The 17,532-nt window shown below is 47.1% G+C and overlaps 2 protein-coding genes across 3 annotated transcripts; both read right to left on the minus strand.

The window, feature by feature from the left end:
- Window positions 1-25: 25 nt before the first annotated feature.
- On the minus strand, window positions 26-6,960 carry LRRC23 (leucine rich repeat containing 23). 2 transcript variants are annotated; one of them, XM_032647129.1, is made up of 8 exons: window positions 6,838-6,960; window positions 6,036-6,208; window positions 5,850-5,959; window positions 5,149-5,402; window positions 3,937-4,067; window positions 3,151-3,287; window positions 1,020-1,305; window positions 26-370 (listed from the first exon to the last, which is right to left on the minus strand). In XM_032647129.1, exons 2-7 carry the CDS (start codon window positions 6,156-6,158, stop codon window positions 1,044-1,046), a joined length of 1,017 nt encoding a protein of 338 aa, XP_032503020.1. In that variant the 5' UTR covers window positions 6,159-6,208; window positions 6,838-6,960; the 3' UTR covers window positions 26-370; window positions 1,020-1,043. The 2 variants fall into 2 exon arrangements, with proteins under 2 accessions (XP_032503020.1, XP_032503019.1); XM_032647128.1 differs by having other exon boundaries at window positions 26-467.
- A 6,568-nt stretch (window positions 6,961-13,528) lies between these two features.
- On the minus strand, window positions 13,529-14,333 carry LOC116760729 (thioredoxin-dependent peroxide reductase, mitochondrial-like). The gene is given in 2 exon segments (XM_032646043.1): window positions 13,529-13,895; window positions 13,897-14,333. Coding segments are annotated over 2 exon segments (771 nt in total). The 3' UTR covers window positions 13,529-13,561.
- Window positions 14,334-17,532: the final 3,199 nt, after the last annotated feature.

The following is a 17,532-nucleotide window of genomic DNA, read 5'->3' on the forward strand; positions in this document are numbered from 1 at the left end:
AGGAGAGCGATGTGGGAGGGGCCGGGGTCCACCCACGACCTATACCCCCGCCGCCCACGCGCGCTCATACCCACGCCCCGACCCCGTGGAAAGTAACAATCTCAGCCTCACGCCAGTGAAGCCCGTGACAGCCTCAGTGTCTCACAAACCCGGTCAGACACGAGAGTATCAAAATGTCTCTTTATTGGAAAAACGAACAACTGTTCCTAACACTCCAGGCCGCCGCCTCCGCAGCCAGTTCCTCAAGCATCCCCTGGCCCATCCAGGCCTGGTTCCCACCAGGCCTACCCGAGGGCTGCTCCCGCGCAGTCACCGCTGCCCAGGTGCCCGTCACAGAGTCTGGGAGGAGGGCTGTGATGAATTCCTAGGTCTGGGGCAAGAGAAAGCGTCCTCTGTCTCCGGAAGAGGGGGTGTGGGCCCCCCCAACTGGGAGTCTCCTCATTCTTGGAGCCAGCATCTTTGGTCTCCTGGAGGAAGAGGACAGCAGCCAATCCTCTGGGCCCCCTGCACTCCCACTGCTGCCTCTGCCCCATCTGAAGTGCCAGCTGCCACACTTCCCTGGTCTCAGAGCCTCAGTCTCTTCCTGCCTCCTTCTGCCCTCCTTTCTTCCTTCTGTCCTGTTATTCTTAGCTTTGCTCTTTAGTGCAGGATCCTCCTCTCCTGCCTTCTCTAGGCCCAGCTGCCATCCTCATACACCACGGCCCCCAACCCCGCCCCCCCCCATGCCCCAGACCCAGCATTTCCCATCAGGTGTGGCTGCCCAGCCCACAGCCACCTCTCTGCCTGCCGCCCCATTCATACTGCTTACTCCTCAGGCCTCCTGATGTATCTCCTAAGCCTCTCTCAGCTCCTCCCAGGCTCTTCTGGTTCTTTCTCCTCACCTGTGACTCCTAACCCAGGTCTCCCCAAGGGTTCTCCTTGCCTCTGCCTCCCTCACCCACCTCCTCCTACAGCAACTTCCCTTCCCATCCGCCAGGCCCTTGGCCTCCTCTTCTGGCCTCCCTGCCCCCCTTCCTTACTGTCCTTGGAGGCTAGGGGAACTGCTAGATCGATGACTGGTCCAGTTCCAATTCGGGCTCGGGCTCGGCCTCCTCCTTCGCCCTCTGCCGGATCTCATCAGCCTCAGCCCTCTCCTCCTCCTCGTAGAAGTCCTTGTCCAGGCGCTCGAGATGCACCATCTGCACCAGGGCCTCCCGGCGGTAGTCGTTCTCGTCCGTACACGGGTTGTCCAGCAGCACCAAGGCTCGCAGCTTGGGCAGGTTCCGCAGCTTGGCGAGCTCCCCCAGGTCAGCCACCATGTTGCCCCTGCCGGTGCGGTGGGGAGGTGTTCACGAGAGAACGATGGGCTTCGGAGGCCAGCTACCAGGTATGGGCCCTCAGGGGGAGTCTCCCACTGGGCTCCGGTTTCTCTAGAAACATGGCCTCTGTGGACTGGCCTGCCACGCACTGCCAGATTTGCTGCAGAGACGCTGTGTAACCCTACTCCTGTCCTGTTCTGCCCTTCAGGGAATCCCTAGGTGCCACTGTCTATTCTGTAATGTGTCATATTTATCTTTTTGGAGCAGCAGAGCTAGGTATCAGCCCTGTCTTGTAGTTGGGGAGTAGGGGGGAATCTCCTTTGTAGGGACAGATTTCTGTGTCATCACACCTAACCAAAGGTTAGAAGGTAGGACCCGAGCCAGTGGAGACGGAAACGGGCTCTAGGGTCATGGAGATGGTGCTGTCTCGGTGCTCCCACAGGAAGGAGCCTGGAGCTGGGGATGGGCCGGGGCCTCCCAGCCTGAAGAATAAGCTTCCTCCCCTGAAGTACCTCATTGTAGGATGCTGTGTATTGTTTTCATGCTCTTGCCTCACGCCTCAGGGGCTGGACTGTCCTTGCTTGCAGGCCTTTGGCCCCAGGGGCACCTCCCAGTCACTGAGACAACCCCTCTGCCCCACACTTACTTCTAAACATCCCTGGTAAATAGCCACTGAGGAAGGTCCATTATCCCTGTCTAGACCATTAACAGGAAAACAATACCCCATGCACCCTACCAGACCAAGGGGGCACAGCTAATTAGCAAGAGATCGCTCCAGCAGTCAAAGCAGGACTTTGGGCTTCAAGGTACAACCACCACTCCCTACATGGAGACTCTTTTTCCACTGCCAGAATCGAGGATCTGTCTTTGTTGACGAAAGAGGCAATTTCCTTACATCTTTGCTTAAAGATACACACATAAAATCCTCCATCCGACAAGAGTTGCTGCAAGAAAATCGCCCCTGATCCTCAGTGCCTTTCCATCTAGAGATTTTCTTTTAAATACTCTTCTCACCTCAGATCTGAGCACGGGGGCTTACCTGGTGGCGCAGTGGTTAAGAATCCATCTGCCAATTCAGGGGACACGGGTTCGAGCCCCGGTCCGGGAAGATCCCACATGCCGCGGAGCAACTAAGCCCGTGCGCCACAACTACTGAGCCTGCGTCCTAGAGCCCGCGAGCCACAACTACTGAGCCCGCGTGCCACAACTACTGAAGCCAGCGTGCCTAGAGCCTGTGCTCCGCAACAAGAGAAGCCACCGCAATGAGAAACCCGTGCACCGCAATGAAGAGTAGCCCCCGCTCGCTGCAACTAGAGAAAGCCCGGGCAGCAACGAAGACCCAACGCAGCCAAAAATAAATAAATTTATGGAAAACAAAAACAAATCTGAGCATGTCTTGTGTTTTATAGCAGTATGGGGCCATCCCTTACAGGTGGGGCTCAGGAGAAGAGAGGCAGGAAACTGGAAGGGGAATTGGGGCCCAGGAGATGGAGAAGGGCAGTGGAAACTTATATGGGATGGAGCCAGACTGTGAGTCCCTGAGAACAGGGACCATCTCTGATTCCTTCAGATGGTTCCCGAAACACAGCACAAGGCCTGGCACATAGTACGTTCTCAATATGTGGGTTGAATGCATAGGATTCAGGGGTCTCAGGCTACAAAGGTCTCAGTGCTGTAATTAGGACTGATGCAGAAGAAAGTAAGGACAGGAGGGGGGAGGATCAGGACAGAGGATGAGGTGAGAATCTGGGGGTGGTCTAGAACTGGGGGATTGGGACCAGGGAGAAACATAGGGTCAAAGGTGGCTCCTGGTCAAGGGTAAAGGCACGGTGGGCCTGGAGGGGGTTCCTACCTTAGGTTGAGGTACTGCAGTGATTTCATTTCCTTGGAGAAGCCACTCAGAGTTTCAATCTGGTTGTCTCGAAGATGCAAGGTAGTGAGATTGCTTAGGTTTTCCAAGCCTTCCACCTTCTTCAACAGGTTCTGGGCCTAGACCCCAGGATACAGTAGGTCGATTGGGAGAGGGGTGCAGGGAGAGGGAAGGAAATCAGAAAGAGATGCAGCAAAAGGGCAAATCTAAGAGGTAGAGAGGGTACAGGAGGGGAGTGGAGGTGGGTAGAGACCCGCGTAGAGAGTAAAGAATCCAGAAGAAGCTGCCAACCCAGAGACAGCTCAGCAGTGACTCCTACTGCCCATCCCAGCACAGCCACCTCTGATTAAGGAGGAGATGCTTCAGCCCACCGCCCGGGGCCAAGAGCCTCACTGCTCCACTGAGGAGAAATGGCTTCAGCTCCATCCTGGAATGAGGCAACTCAAGAGTCTAAAAGCCTAGACACATAAGTGGCTTCCTTGGCCTGATCTGAACCTCAGTTATGCACAAGGTGCTGCTACCTGTATCAAAGCAAACTGTCTCTATATTATCCACACATTGTGTATTATCAGCCCTGCTAGGTGCCAAGCACCTTGTCTGTTTTGACTCTGAATCCACACAACATCTGGCAGCAAGCAAGCACTCAGGAAATGACGCCAATGATGACGATGATGAAGTTAGTAGGTGAGTCTACTAGAACCAGGCATCCTGGCCCCCCGGACAGTGCCCCCTTCCCAGCACCAACCACCCTCGGACCCAGTGAGCTACCAGGAAGAGGTTCTTCAGCTTAGGAAGGTTGATTCCCAGGGTGCTGTTCAGCTGGTTCCCCCGAAGCTCCAGTGTGTGCAGGCTGATCAGCTTTTGGGGGTCCAGACCTGTCACCATGTGGATGTGGTTCCCTGAGAAGGAGGGTGTCAAGAGTTCAAAGGGCCACTTCAAATGTGCAGCAGTAGAGCCTGAATTTGGGGAGCCTCTGCATCACCTTCTCTAATGCCAGGTGATACGAGGAGGGACAGCTCCAGACTTAAGAGCTGCGGAGCCCTGGACAGTGGTCTGGCAGTCCGAGGGCCCGATGGATGTGCCCACCTAAGTCTTTGAGGAGTGAATGAAGGGTGCCCAGCAATCTATATGGCTAACTCCCTCTCCTCCTTCAAGTCTTTGCTCAAATGTCGACTTCCCAATGACACTTGTCCTAACAAACCTGTTTGAAATCGCCACCCCTGCTCCCCCCCTTTTCCTTTACCCTGATTTTTTAAATAGCACTTATCTCCTTTTAACATGCTTTATAAATTTACTTATTTTTTAAATTTTTATTTATTTATTTTTGGCCGTGTTGGGTCTTTTGTTACTGCGCACAGGCTTTCTCTAGTTGCAGTGAGCGGGCTTCTCACTGCGGTGGCTTCTCTTGTTGCGGATCACAGGCTCTAGGTGCGCGGGCATCAGTAGTTGCGGCACACGGGCTCAGTAGTTGTGGCTCACGGGCTTAGTTGCTCCGCAGTATGTGGGATCTTCCTGGACCAGGGCTCGAACCTGTGTCCCCTGCATTGGCAGGCGGATTCTTAACCACTGCGCCACCAGGGAAGTCCCTAAATTTACTTATATATTGTGATCATTGGGACTTCCCTGGTGGTCCAGTGGCTAAGACTCCGTGCTTCCACTGCAGGCGATACGGGTTTGATCCCTGCTTGGGGAACTAAGATCCCGCATGCCACGCAGTGCAGCCAAAAATTAAAAATAAAATACTGATCACTGATAATTGCCTGCCTCCCTTGACTACAATGTAAGCTACAAGAGAATAAGGATTTTCTTTGTTTTGTTCACTGCTACATCTCCAGCACACAGAACTGTCATTGTGAACCATCGTGAATGAGTGAATGAATGAATGCAGATTGCTGTGTGGCACAGCCAAGGACCACACTGCCCACTTCTGTCGGCCCCAGGCGAGGAAGGAATCTTGTGAGGCCCATCCTAAGGCCCCACCTTTGAGATCCAGGCTGGCCAGACGAGGATGAGAGATGCCCTCAGTGTCGGTGATCTGGTTATAGGCAAAGCTGGCGATCTGCAGGTAGGGCAGTTCGTTCAACCGGGCACTCTGCAGCCGGTTGCCGTCAGCCTTGAGCCAGAGCAGGTGGGTGAGGTAATTGAGTGGGGACAAGTCCGTCAAGTGGTTTCTGGAAACATCCACATAGCGCAGATGGATGTAGGAACGCAGCAAGTGGATGTCTGTCAGATCCCTAGGATACGGTAGAGGCCAGGGTCAGGGTTAAGAATCCAGCAAGGACTGTCAGAGGTACTAAAGCAGAGGGCAGTATGAAGATGGCTTAGAGTGGAGAGGAGAGTGGCTGACAGAAGGGAGGGCTGGGGAGGGGGAAGAGAAGGTAGGTGGGTTCTCAACGGTGGGCAGGGACCTTGTGTCTGTGAAGGGCCGAGAAGCGACACTCTGAAAGACTTGTGAGGTAGTCCAACAGGAATCCCCACCCCCATCCCATACCCTCACAGCCTTGCCCAGGCCAGCTCTGACACAGGGAGTCACAGCGTCCTGAAAAGTAGACTCTATCCTTCCCTCCTCGCTGGCCCAGGATGCCAGAGATCCAACCTCAGCCGAAACACCCAGGATGGAGGCTGAGAAAGGACACTGGGTCCCACATCCTCAGACCTCTTCTGGTCCCCCATGAACACACCTGTCTTTAACCTCCAGCTTGACGTAAGCATGGGCCAGTCCATTACCCGTCTTGCAGAGCGCAGAAAGCCCTTCCTTCATCACGTCCTCTGTGAGGGGCGTGGACATCCACTGCAGGAGGAAGCGGACTCAGGCATCCCTTTCACCCCAGCCCTTAATCCCGGCCCCTCTGTTTCCAAGCTCTCACTTCCTCAGAGTCTTCTCCCTCTTTCCTGTAGTCCTCCCACTCCTCTGTCTCCTTCTTGTCGTCTTCCCTTTCCAGACCATCCAGGTCTGGCTCAAAGTCTTCCAGATCATCTTCAGCTGACATTTTTCTTCCCTGCTGAAGGCTCTGGAGTCAAATCCAGCTAGGTCCCGGCCCTGAGAAAGAAGGTCTCCTCAGCGTCTGCCAACGCTCCCTCCCTCACCTCCATAAATGGGTACCCCTCTCATCACCCTATTACCCCAGACCTCCTGCCAGCGATGCTTCTTTCCTCATCCCTGTGAACATCTCATTTTGACTCCCAACCTCCACTTCATACTTTCCACCAAGGACCCCTCTGACTTGGATGCCTTCCCAGACCCCCAAGACATTTCCTGCCCTTCTCAGGGGCTCCAACTCCTCCAGCAGCTCGGTGTCCAGCTTCCTGGACTTCCCTCTCTTTAGTTCTCCCCACTTCTGCCTTAAGCCACGTTCTCCTCCAAACCTCCCTACTGCCCCCTCCCATCCCCTTCCATCTCTATAACCCCTGCTCTACTCCTTTCTTCTAACTCTCCCACGCCGCGTAGACCCATTTCCCTGTCCCCTCTGGGACACCAGCCTGACACGCAGCCTCCAACCCTCCCACTCAATCAATCCTCCTTTGCAAAGGGGCGCAGACCCTGGTTCTGCTCAACTAGAAGCTCTACTGGAGAGGTCTTGGCCCCAGAGGGAAGGACTGTTTGGTAGAGGGCAAGGGAGAAGGAGTTGTGTACTGCTGTTATGGCAACGGGGGGGGCCGGGCACTCGCCTTCCGCAGCCGGCAGCCGTTGAGAGAAGAGCTGCGAGTAACCGAACTGAAAATCCGCCGCGAAGCAAGTGGACCGGTAGTTGCCTGGTTACGAGCCCAATTTCCCAGTCCTAGGAACCCGGATGAGGGGCGGTAATTGGCCCGCTGAAAAAGCCAGTGGGCGCGGCTTAGTAGAGCTGAGGGGCGGGACAGGGGCGGGCTAGCCATTGCATCATGCGAGACCTTAAAGGAACCGGACAACCTCAATGCAGAAGTACTGTGAATTCAAAAGAAACTCGTTCCCTGAAGCAAAAGGTGGGGAAGAAGGGCAAGAAATACCAAGTGGTGGGTGGCGCAGTGGTTAAAAATCCACCTGACAATGCAGGGGGCACGGGTTCGAGCCCTGGTCCAGGGAAATTCTACGTGCCGCGGAGCAACTAAGTCCGTGTACCACAACTACTGAGCCTGCCCTCTAGACCCCGCGAGCCACAACTACTGAAACCTAAGTACCACGACTACTGAAGCCTGCGCGCCTAGAGTCAGTGCTCCCAACAAGAGAAGCCACCGCAATGAGAAGCCCGCACACCCAACAAGAGTAGCCCCCTCTCACCACAGCTAGAGAAAGCCCATGCGGAGCAACGAAGACCCAATGCAGCCAAAATAAGTAAATAAATAAACTTATAAAAAAAAAAAAAAAAAGAAGAGGGTCTTCCCTGGTGGCGCAGTGGTGGGGAATCTGCGTGCTATAATGCAGGGGACATGGTGTTCGAGCCCTGGTCTGGGAAGATCCCACATGCCACGGAGCAACTAGGCCCGTGAGCCACAACTACTGAGCCTGCACATCTGGAGCTCTGCAACAAGAGAGGCCACGACAGTGAGAGGCCCGCACACTGTGATGAAGAGTGGCCCCCACTTGCCACAACTAGAGAAAGCCCTGGCACAGAAACAAAGACCCAACACAGCAAAAGTAAATAAAATAAATTAAGACCTCATGATGGGACAAGCAGAGTCTCAGGGACTATAAAGAAAAAAAAAAAAAAAGAAAGGAAAGAAATACCTACCAAGTGGTATTTGGTCTGGTTCCCCCACCAATAATTACTGGTCCCACCCAATAATTATTTTCAGGTAGACCTCTGGCAGGTGGCTTCCTGGAGTGGAAGGAGCCCAGGCCCGATGTATCTTAAGACCTGGATTGTTGGGAATCCCCTGGCTGTCCAGTGGTTAGGACTCAGCGCTTTCACTGCTGTGGCCTGGGTTCGATCCCCGGTCAGGAAACTAAGATCCCACAAGCTGCACAGCGAAGCCAAAAAAAAAAAAAAAAAAAAGCCTGTTTTGGAGTCTTGACAGATCTGTAATGCGCTAGCAAGTTACCTAAGACCCCACTTTCTCATCTATAAAATAAGTTTAACTATACCAGCTGACATCCAGGTGGTTTGATGTAGTCGGAGAGAAAGGATGTGATTTTCTTCCTTGGTGCAGAGGAAAGAGAGGGATCATTTAGCATGCTTTTGTTAAGCACTTACTCTCTGCCCGGCTGGACTGGCTGGGCGCTCAAGGACAGTAAAACACAGTCCCTGTCTTCAGGGGGCTTACAGTCCAGGGATAGGGTTAGTGGACAAGTAATTCAATATAATGAGAAATATGTTATAATAATGAAACCCAGCACTTACAGGGCTTTTACGAAGTGCCAGGGGATAATTTTATAATACACATGTGCACATAATATCACATATTCAGGGCAGAGACTCTAGACAGAGGAGGCGCCGGTGTTAAGTCCTAGAGGAGAAAGAGCTCAGTGTCAGTGGAAGGAAGGCAGGGGTTCTGCTGGCTGGAGCGGAGGTGCACTCAGGGGAATGAGGGAGGAGCAACAGACGGTTGGACTTTATCCCAAAAGCTGTAAGGAGCCGCTGGAGGTTTTATTTTGTTTTGTTGACAAGGACTGAATCGATGCCGTGTAATGAGAGCTAGAAACTCCACGTCCTTCTCAGTGACATCCTTCCCCCAGTGCCTGGTCTAGAAAACATCTCCTTCGATTACAAAAATACTATTTAATTAAAATAAAAATGCAAATAATAGAGATGTGTATATAGAGGAACATAAAAGTCCATGATCTCCCTCAGCACCACTCTCATTAATATATAGATTTTTAAAAGATAAAAATGGTATCAGTCATACATACATCTGGATTCTTTTCATTTAACAGTATGTCTTAGACATCTTTCATATTACTAAACATTTATCTACCACTTTGTTTATAGTTTTCTAAGTCTTCCATTATATAGCTATATGGTAATTTTTTAACTGTATTCTGTTGAGGTGTATTAACTTTAAAGAAAATTATCAACATTATAAACAATCCTGCAATAGAAATCCTCATAGATATATCTTTGCTCTTCGGTGTGAGTACTCTGTAACAGTACTTCTCAAATTTTATTGTGCATAGGAATTGCCTGAGGAGCTCATTAAAATGTAGATTCCGACCCCTTAAAGTGACACCAATGCTGCTGGTCCATGGACCGCATTTTGAGTAACATGGCTCTGTGGAATCCATTCTTAGGAGGTGCAGTTTCTGGTTCAAAGTGTATGTACTTATCTTTACCAGTCTTAATAGATTGAAAAATAGATATGTCGATATTATTTTTTTCAGGGAGGTTAGTTTATTATGGCATTTTAAAGTTATAATTAACATGCAATATTATATTAGTTTCAGGTATACAACATAGTGATTTGATGTTTTTATGCATTATGAAATGATCACTCCAATAAGACGAGTTACCATCTGTCAGCATACAAAGTTGTACAATATTGACTATATTCCCTATGTGTACATTATATCCTCATGATTTATTTTATAGCTGGAAGTTTATACCTCTCAATCCCCTTCATCTGTTTTATCCATTCCCTCCATCCCCTGCCCCTCTGGCAACCACCAGTTTTTTCTCTGTATCTATGAGTCAGCTTCTGTTTTGTTTCTTCATTTTTTTGGTTTTTAGATTCCACATAAAATTGAAATCATGTGGTATTGTTTTTCTCTGTCTGACTTATTTTACTTAACGTAATATCCTCTAAGTCCATCCATGTTGCCGCAAATGGAAGGTTTCATTCTTTTTTATGGCCAAGTAATATTCCACCACCCACCCCCACCACCCCCCCACACACACCTTCTTTATCCATTCATCTATGGATGGACACTTAGTTTACTTCCATATCTAGCTATTGTAAATAGTGTTGCAATGAACACAAGGGTGCACATATCGTTTGAATTAGTACTTTCGTTTTCTTCAGATAAATACCTAGAAGTGGAATTGCTGAATCATATGGTAGTTCTATTTTTAATTTTTTTGAGGAATCTCCATACTGTTCTCCATAGTGGCTGCACAAATTTACATTCCCACCAACAGTGCGTGAGGATTCCCTTTTCTCCACATCCTCACCAACATTTGTTTTTCTTGTCTTTTTAATAATAGCCATTATCAAATAACCACAAAATTATTTTAATTTGCCTTTTTGATTGTTGGTGAGGTTTTTTTTTAATATGTCTATGTATTTGTATTTATTTTACAAAATGTCTTTTCATGTCCTTTTTCATGTTCCTGCTAAGTCATGAATTTTTAAAATTGATTCGTAGGAGCTTTATATGATCTGAATACTAACTGTGGTGGAAACGGCCAGTTTCTTACCTGATATTCATTCTTCCCGTCTTTCTCACTAACAGAACTGTCTTTAAACAGTTTATATAAATGAAGTTATACAACATGTGGTCCTCTGCGTCTGGCTTCTTTCGCTTAGCATTATGTTTTCAAAGTTCATCTGTGTTGTAGCATGTAACAGTACCTCATCCCTCCTAATTGCTGAACAGTATTCCATCGTATGGCTTATACCACATTTTATTTCTTCATTCGTCAGTTGAGAGACATTTGGTTCTTTCCAGTTTTTGGCTATTACGAATAATGCTACTATGAATTTGTTCATGTACAAATTTTTGTGTGGCCGAATATTCCCATCTCCCTCGGTTATATACCCGAATAGTATCGATAAAAAAATAATACTTTTAGTATCAAGATATTGAATTCTATACAGTAATGAATGGATTCCAAAGGAGGACATGATTCTTTGCCATGTGGAGATTCCATTCTAAAATATTTACAGTTTCAACATATTCCTTTATTCAACTATGAATATTGAGTGCTTACTAGGTACCAGGCACTTTGCTAGGAGCCTGAAATAAAATGTTACAAATAGAACCAGACCTCATATATTTCAACTAGTTTATTGGCAATTTTTTCCTTACAAGTGGAATTGTAAGTGGGTCATATGGTAGCTCTATATTTATCCTTTGAGAAACTACCAAACTGTGTTCCAAAGGGCTGCCCCACATCACATTTCCACCGGCAGTGTGTGAGGGCTCTAATTTCTCCATCTCCTGGCCAACATTTGCTATTACCTGTTTTTGATTATAGCTGTCCTCGTGGATATGAAGCGGTATTTCATTGTGGTTTTGATTTGCATTTCCCTGATGGCTAAAGATGTTAAGCATCTCTTTTGTTTTCATTGGCCATTTGTATATCTTCTTTGAGGAACTGTCTGTTTAAACTCTTTGCTTACTTTTTTTTTTTTTTTTTTTTTTTTTTTGCTGTACGCGGGGCTGTCACTGTCGTGGCCTTTCCCGTTGCGGAGCACAGGCTCCGGACGCGCAGGCTCAGCGGCCATGGCTCACAGGCCTAGCCGCTCCGCGGCATGTGGGATCTTCCCGGACCGGGGCACGAACCCGTGTCCCCTGCATCGGCAGGCGGACTCTCAACCACTGCGCCACCAGGGAAGCCCTGCTTACTTTTTAATTGAATTTTTTTGTCTTCTCATTCTTGAGCTAACAGAACTTTTATATTATTGGGGCAACACTGTGCCCAGCTTTAAAATATATATATATTTCTCAACTTCCATGCACTGCTGATACGTCAGTTAGTGAAACTTCTAGAATGTCCCTTTTTCCTCCTCCCCTTTCTCTTACTTCCTCTGTAAAGTAGAAATGTGATGGCAGGAGTTCCAGCAACCACATGGGGCTGTGAGATGCCCCAGAGAATATGAGCCACATGCTAAAATGCCGGAACATAAGTAGAAAGCCGCCTATGATACAGAAAATATCATGAAGCTATCATATCACCGCTGAACTGCCTGTCTCCAGACTTATTTTATATAAAGAGAAAAACTGGTTAAGCCTCTGGGTTTGGGGGATCTATGTTGTAGCCAAATGCAATTCTTAGTTGATTATAACAAATTATCTCAAAACTTAGTAGCTTAAAACATTTATTATCTCAGTTTCTGTGAATCAGGAATCTAAAAGTATCTTAGCTTGGGCTACAGTTATCTGATGGACTGACTGGGCCTGGAGATGGTTCAGTGACATGGCTGTTAGCAGGACTGTTCCCTGCCATTTGGGCTTCTCCACAGGACTGCTTGAGTGTCCTCACAATTAGGCAGCTGGCTTCCCCCAGGAGAGAAGGAGACCACGGTGGAAGCCACTGTGCCTTTTAGTCACACAGATCACTTCCACTTTATTCTATTTTTAGCAGCTAGTCACTAAGTGCAGCCCACACTTAAGTAGAGGGAAAATAGGCTCCACCTCTTGAAGAGAAGAGTATCAAAGAATTCGTGGGCGTGGGTTTTTTCGTTGTTTGTTTTGGTTTGTTTGGTTTTTTTTTTGGCCGCACGAAGCGCAGCCTGCGGAAACTTCGTTGCCCGACCAGGGATCAAACCCAGGCCCCTGGCAGTGGAAACGTGGAGTACTAACCACTGGACCGCCAGGGAATTCCTGGTGGGCATGTATGAAAACCACCACACATATACATTAACTTTTTTTTTTTTGTATTTTAAAATGTTTATTTTTTTACATTGAACACTTCAGGAAATAAAATTCAAAATGCAATCCCTGGATTCAATAATTATCCTTTATAATTATGCCCAATAAATATTAGAAATGTATGTAGGCACTAAGTCAGCTAACAAAATAAGTAAAATAATTATATAAAGTATAAATCTCAGGACTGGGGGACATGCATGGTCAGTTAAGTCACTTGGCCACTGTAGGTGGTTTTTTAAAAAACATGATTCACATCTGCTTCAGTCACGTACACATTCATTGCAAGTGTTTTTTGGGTTTTTTTTTCCTGGCCGCACTGCATGGGATGTGGGATCTTAGTTCCCTGACCAGGGATCGAACCCACGTCCCCTGCATTGCGAGCACAGAGTCTTAACCACTGGACCACCAGGGAAGTCCTGCAAGTGTTAAATTAGACCATTGATGCTAACAACTTAAAACTATGATCTTAAAAGAAAAATCAGTTTAATACAAAGAAACTCAAGAAGAAAATTTCAGGACCCTTGATCAGAAGTTTTGATGCCTGTCACACTACTCTAGTGTACACAAAGGTTCAAGTAAGGCTGATAAAGAAGAGTTGTTTCCTTTTCCCTTTGAAGACATATCCAAGAAATAGGGGAACTGCACATTCTATAGCAACTAGCCATCTGTCCATACACTGCTAATAAAGGACTCCTTACGTTAGTAACTAACCACATTTTAAAAGCCTTGGCCAATGTTACAAAAACAAAACATTTAGAGTAATATTTACGCATACAAGCATAATTGTTTTTTTTGCCTTCTATAAATAATAATCTTTGAAATGCTAAAAGTGAGTTCCAGCTGTTGTTTTTTTCTGGTGTGGGAAGCTGCAGGTGCACCTGGGATGGTCTACTGATCTACCTTCTCAAAATATTCTTTGGAAGCAGTTGGATGGGGCTTGATTGTAGGAGAATCTGGTGTCCAGTTGGCGGGGCAGACTTCTCCATGGGTTTGTAAAAATTGGAATGCCTTCACCAAGCGGAGGGTCTCTTCCACTCTTCGGCCCACTGGGAGATCATTGACACTCAAATGCTTGATGACTCCGTTGGGGTCAATTATGAAGAGACCTAGTAGTGCGAGGCCGGGACCTTCTAACAGCACACCATAGTCTCGGGAAATGTGTTTAGTCAAATCTGACAAGAGCGTGATTTGCATGTGGCCCAAACCGCCATTCTTCCTTGGTGTTTATCCAGGCCAGGTGGGTGAAGTGGGAATCCACTGACACTGCAACGACTTCACAGTTCACATCGTGGAATTCATTGGCTTTGTCACTGAAAGCAATAATTTCTGTAGGACACACAAAGGTGAAATCCAAAGGATAGAAGAAGAGCACTAAATATTTCCCCTTAAAGTCATCAAGGCTTATTTCTTTGAACTCTCCATTGACAACAGCTGTACCCTTAAAATAGGGCGCATGCTGGGTGACGGCAGGGGCATGGCATGAGGAACTGGTGCTAAAGGCGAATTTTGCTTGAGCAGAGCCAGACCACAGTGCATTTGTCAAGCACGTTCTTCGAGAAGCAGCAGGCCTAAGGGCTGCGGAGGCAGAAATGCCCCGAGGAATGGCACTCACTTGTCGGACAAGCGAAGTCCGGAGCAACCTTCCCACCACGGCCGCCATCTTCAGGGTCTACATTAACTTTTTGTCTTTTATAAATACTGAAAATGTTTTCCTAGTTTGTCTTTTCACTTTGTTTATAGAGTGTTGCCTTAAAGAAATGATTAATCCCACCCTTACCTACTGATTTGAAATGCCATTTTATATATATATATATATATATATATATATATATATATATACATATAAAAACCCTGGACTATTATTTTCCATTGACCTATATATAATATATATAGCTATTTCTGCTCTAGTACCACACTGTCATAACTATTGATTTTTCTATGTATATAATTTATCCTGCTATCTTATTATTCTATTCTAGTAATAGAATAGTCTGTCTATTGGATAGAGAAGTAGAGGAATTCAATACATTTTAAGATGCTAAATTCTTAAAATAGAAAATGTAGAGTAACTACATATATATGAATATATATATATATATATATATATATGGATGTATAATGATTCATTGACGGTGGAAGAATCTGGGGTAAGGAGCGGGGGTGGAGAGGAAAGTTCAACAGGACTCAGCAACTGGATGGATATAGCGTATGGAGAAGAGGACTATACCCAAGGTTTGCCTGAATCTAGTGTTCCTGGGGAAATAGTACTGGCAAGGAAAGGAACAGAAAGGTTTGGTCTTGAAGCTTTGGCAGATGATCGATTTCTTTGGGACTTACTGAGGTTGAAATGGTAGTGGGACATCCACTACCATGGACATGGAGATGTCCATTAGACCACTGGAAACAGGGAGCTAGAGCTGAGCTTCGAGGTTGGCTGGTCCTTCCGCTCCGCCATGTCCTCCAGGACTGCAGTCTGCCGTACTGTACTGCCTTCCCCTATGGCTGAGTCTTCCCGTTGTCATGTGATGGATGCAGAGAGCAATCTGAGACCCAGGTGAAACCATTCACATTCAGCCAGAGAGAGCTTCTTCCTGCTGCTTTCTCATAATGATCTCGGAGGTCGAGATCCGAGGTCATAATAATCTCGCTGACAGCGGGCAGCGATCCTGAAGAGAGATCTTAGTTCCCAGCCCAGGAATTGAACCTGAGTAGCCTGGATGAAAACCAGGAATCCTAACCACTAGACCACTAGGGGCTAGAGGCCAGAAGCAAAGTGGCCCCTGCTCTTTCCCCTGTTGAAAGCACGAATGTTTCAAGGAGACAAAAACTGTAAAAACAGGTACAAAGTTTATTATTAGAGACATAGCACAATGTATGGGAGGAGTTTGTTTATTTAAGTCAGAAGCTAGGCAGAAATACACACCCAGAGAGGAGTGTGGGAGTCCTGAATGAGGAGCACCGTAAAGAGGTGATTTAAATCACTTATATAGGACAGTCCTTCCGGGTCTTTGTTTACATTGGGCCAATTATCTCCTTTCTTTTTTCACACCTGACTGGTCCCAGGACACTCCCCAGCATATATGCGCCCCCAACATGCGTGTGCAAATTTTTGCTAAGGTGGATGCCACCACAGAGGCCTGTGGGTGCATGTCCACACTTATTACGGGGTGGGGGCCCCCTCCCTTTTTGCCCCCCAAGGAGCCTTCCTGCACATGTGCAGACAGGGAAGTCTTCCTTGACCTCAGGAGTGAGTGCCTTATCTCTTTACTTTAGCAGAGCTGAGCTTCTGCCACTAGCTTTGTCCTTGGAGTGTCTGGGTGAGAACAAAGCTTCAGTTTTACTCCACTTGACAAACCCCAGCTGTCCAGCCCAGGGGCCCATCTATCTCCTATCTCGGGCAGAGCAAGGAACCTTCTTTTCCAGCATACTCCACTACCCTTGGGTTCAGTTTAATGTGAGATGATAAATGAGATGATCCTTATAAGATGTCCTTTAATACCATTTGGTCAGAGTTTCTGTGACTCAGTGGAAAGCATCTCGATATACCTGTCCTTGCAAAATCAGTGATAGATACTCAGAAGACTTTTTTTTTTTTTTTTTTTTTTTGGCTCTCACCGTGCAGCTTGTGGGATCTTAGTTTCCAGACCAGGGATCGAACCTGGGCCCTTGGCAGTAAAACCACTGAGTCCTAACCACTGGATCGCCAGGGAATTCCCTAGGAAGCCTTTCTTTGTATCTCTATCAGCCATAATTTGCAGCACGTCAACAAAAGGAGTGTGTGTGTGTGCCCATGTGTGTGCGTGCATTTGTCACATTCAAATTATACTCTAAAAACGAAATAACATCGATAGCAGTGATATGCGGGTAGATGTTTAACAGCAGGCTCTCCAGAGAGAGCAAAAGGCCCTCCTTTTTAGCATATACTGATTTTTCTGTTGTAAATTCCCATCACGGCTGATTGCAAGCTGGCAACTCACAATGTCATGTTTCCACCATACAGATACAATAGAGATAAATATTGGGTTGGCCAGAAAAACCCGAATGAATTTTTGGCCAACCCAATAATTTCAGTTTTGTTAAGGGCTGAATTGTGTACCCCCCAGGTTCATAAGTTGAAGCCCTAACCCCCAGTACCTCAGAATGTACCTGTACTGGGGATAGGACCTTAAAAGAAATAATTAAGTTAAAATGAGGCCACTAGTGTGGGCCCAAATCCAAGCTGACTGGTGTCAGTATAAGAAGAGGAAATTTAGGAATGCCCTGGAGGTCCAGTGGTTGGAACTCCATGCTTTCACTGCTAAGGGCCCGGGTTCAGTCCCTGGTTGAGGAGCTAAGATCCTGTGGGCCGAGAGGCGTGGTCAAAAAAAAAAAAAAGACGAAATTCGGACACAGAGGTGCACGCACACAGATAAAAATATGGTGTGAGGGCACAGACGAAGGCAGCCACCTTCAAGCGAAAGACAGAGGCCTCTGTCAAAACCAAACCTGTTGACACCTTGCTCTTGGATTGCCTCCAGAACAGAATAAATTTCTGTTGCTTAAACTAGTTTAGCATTTTTGTTATGGCAGTCCTAGCAAACTAATACAAAAAGGTAGTAAAATAATTAGAAAGTGATGAGTTTTGAGTACTTTTAAACTTTTGTTTTTAATATAATTTATTTAAATTATATTTGCACAATTTAATTTTTTAATTATTTTTTTAAAAATGTATTTATTTATTTTTGGCTACGTTGGGTCTTCTTTGCTGTGTGCGGGCTTTCTCTAGTTGCAGCGAACCGGGGCTACTCTTCGTTGCGGTGCGCGGGCTTCTCATTGCAGTGGCTTCTCTTGTTGCGGAGCACAGGCTCTAGGCGCAGGGC

Source organism: Phocoena sinus, chromosome 10 (assembly GCF_008692025.1).
Source record: "Phocoena sinus isolate mPhoSin1 chromosome 10, mPhoSin1.pri, whole genome shotgun sequence".
Classification (NCBI taxonomy): domain Eukaryota; kingdom Metazoa; phylum Chordata; class Mammalia; order Artiodactyla; family Phocoenidae; genus Phocoena; species Phocoena sinus.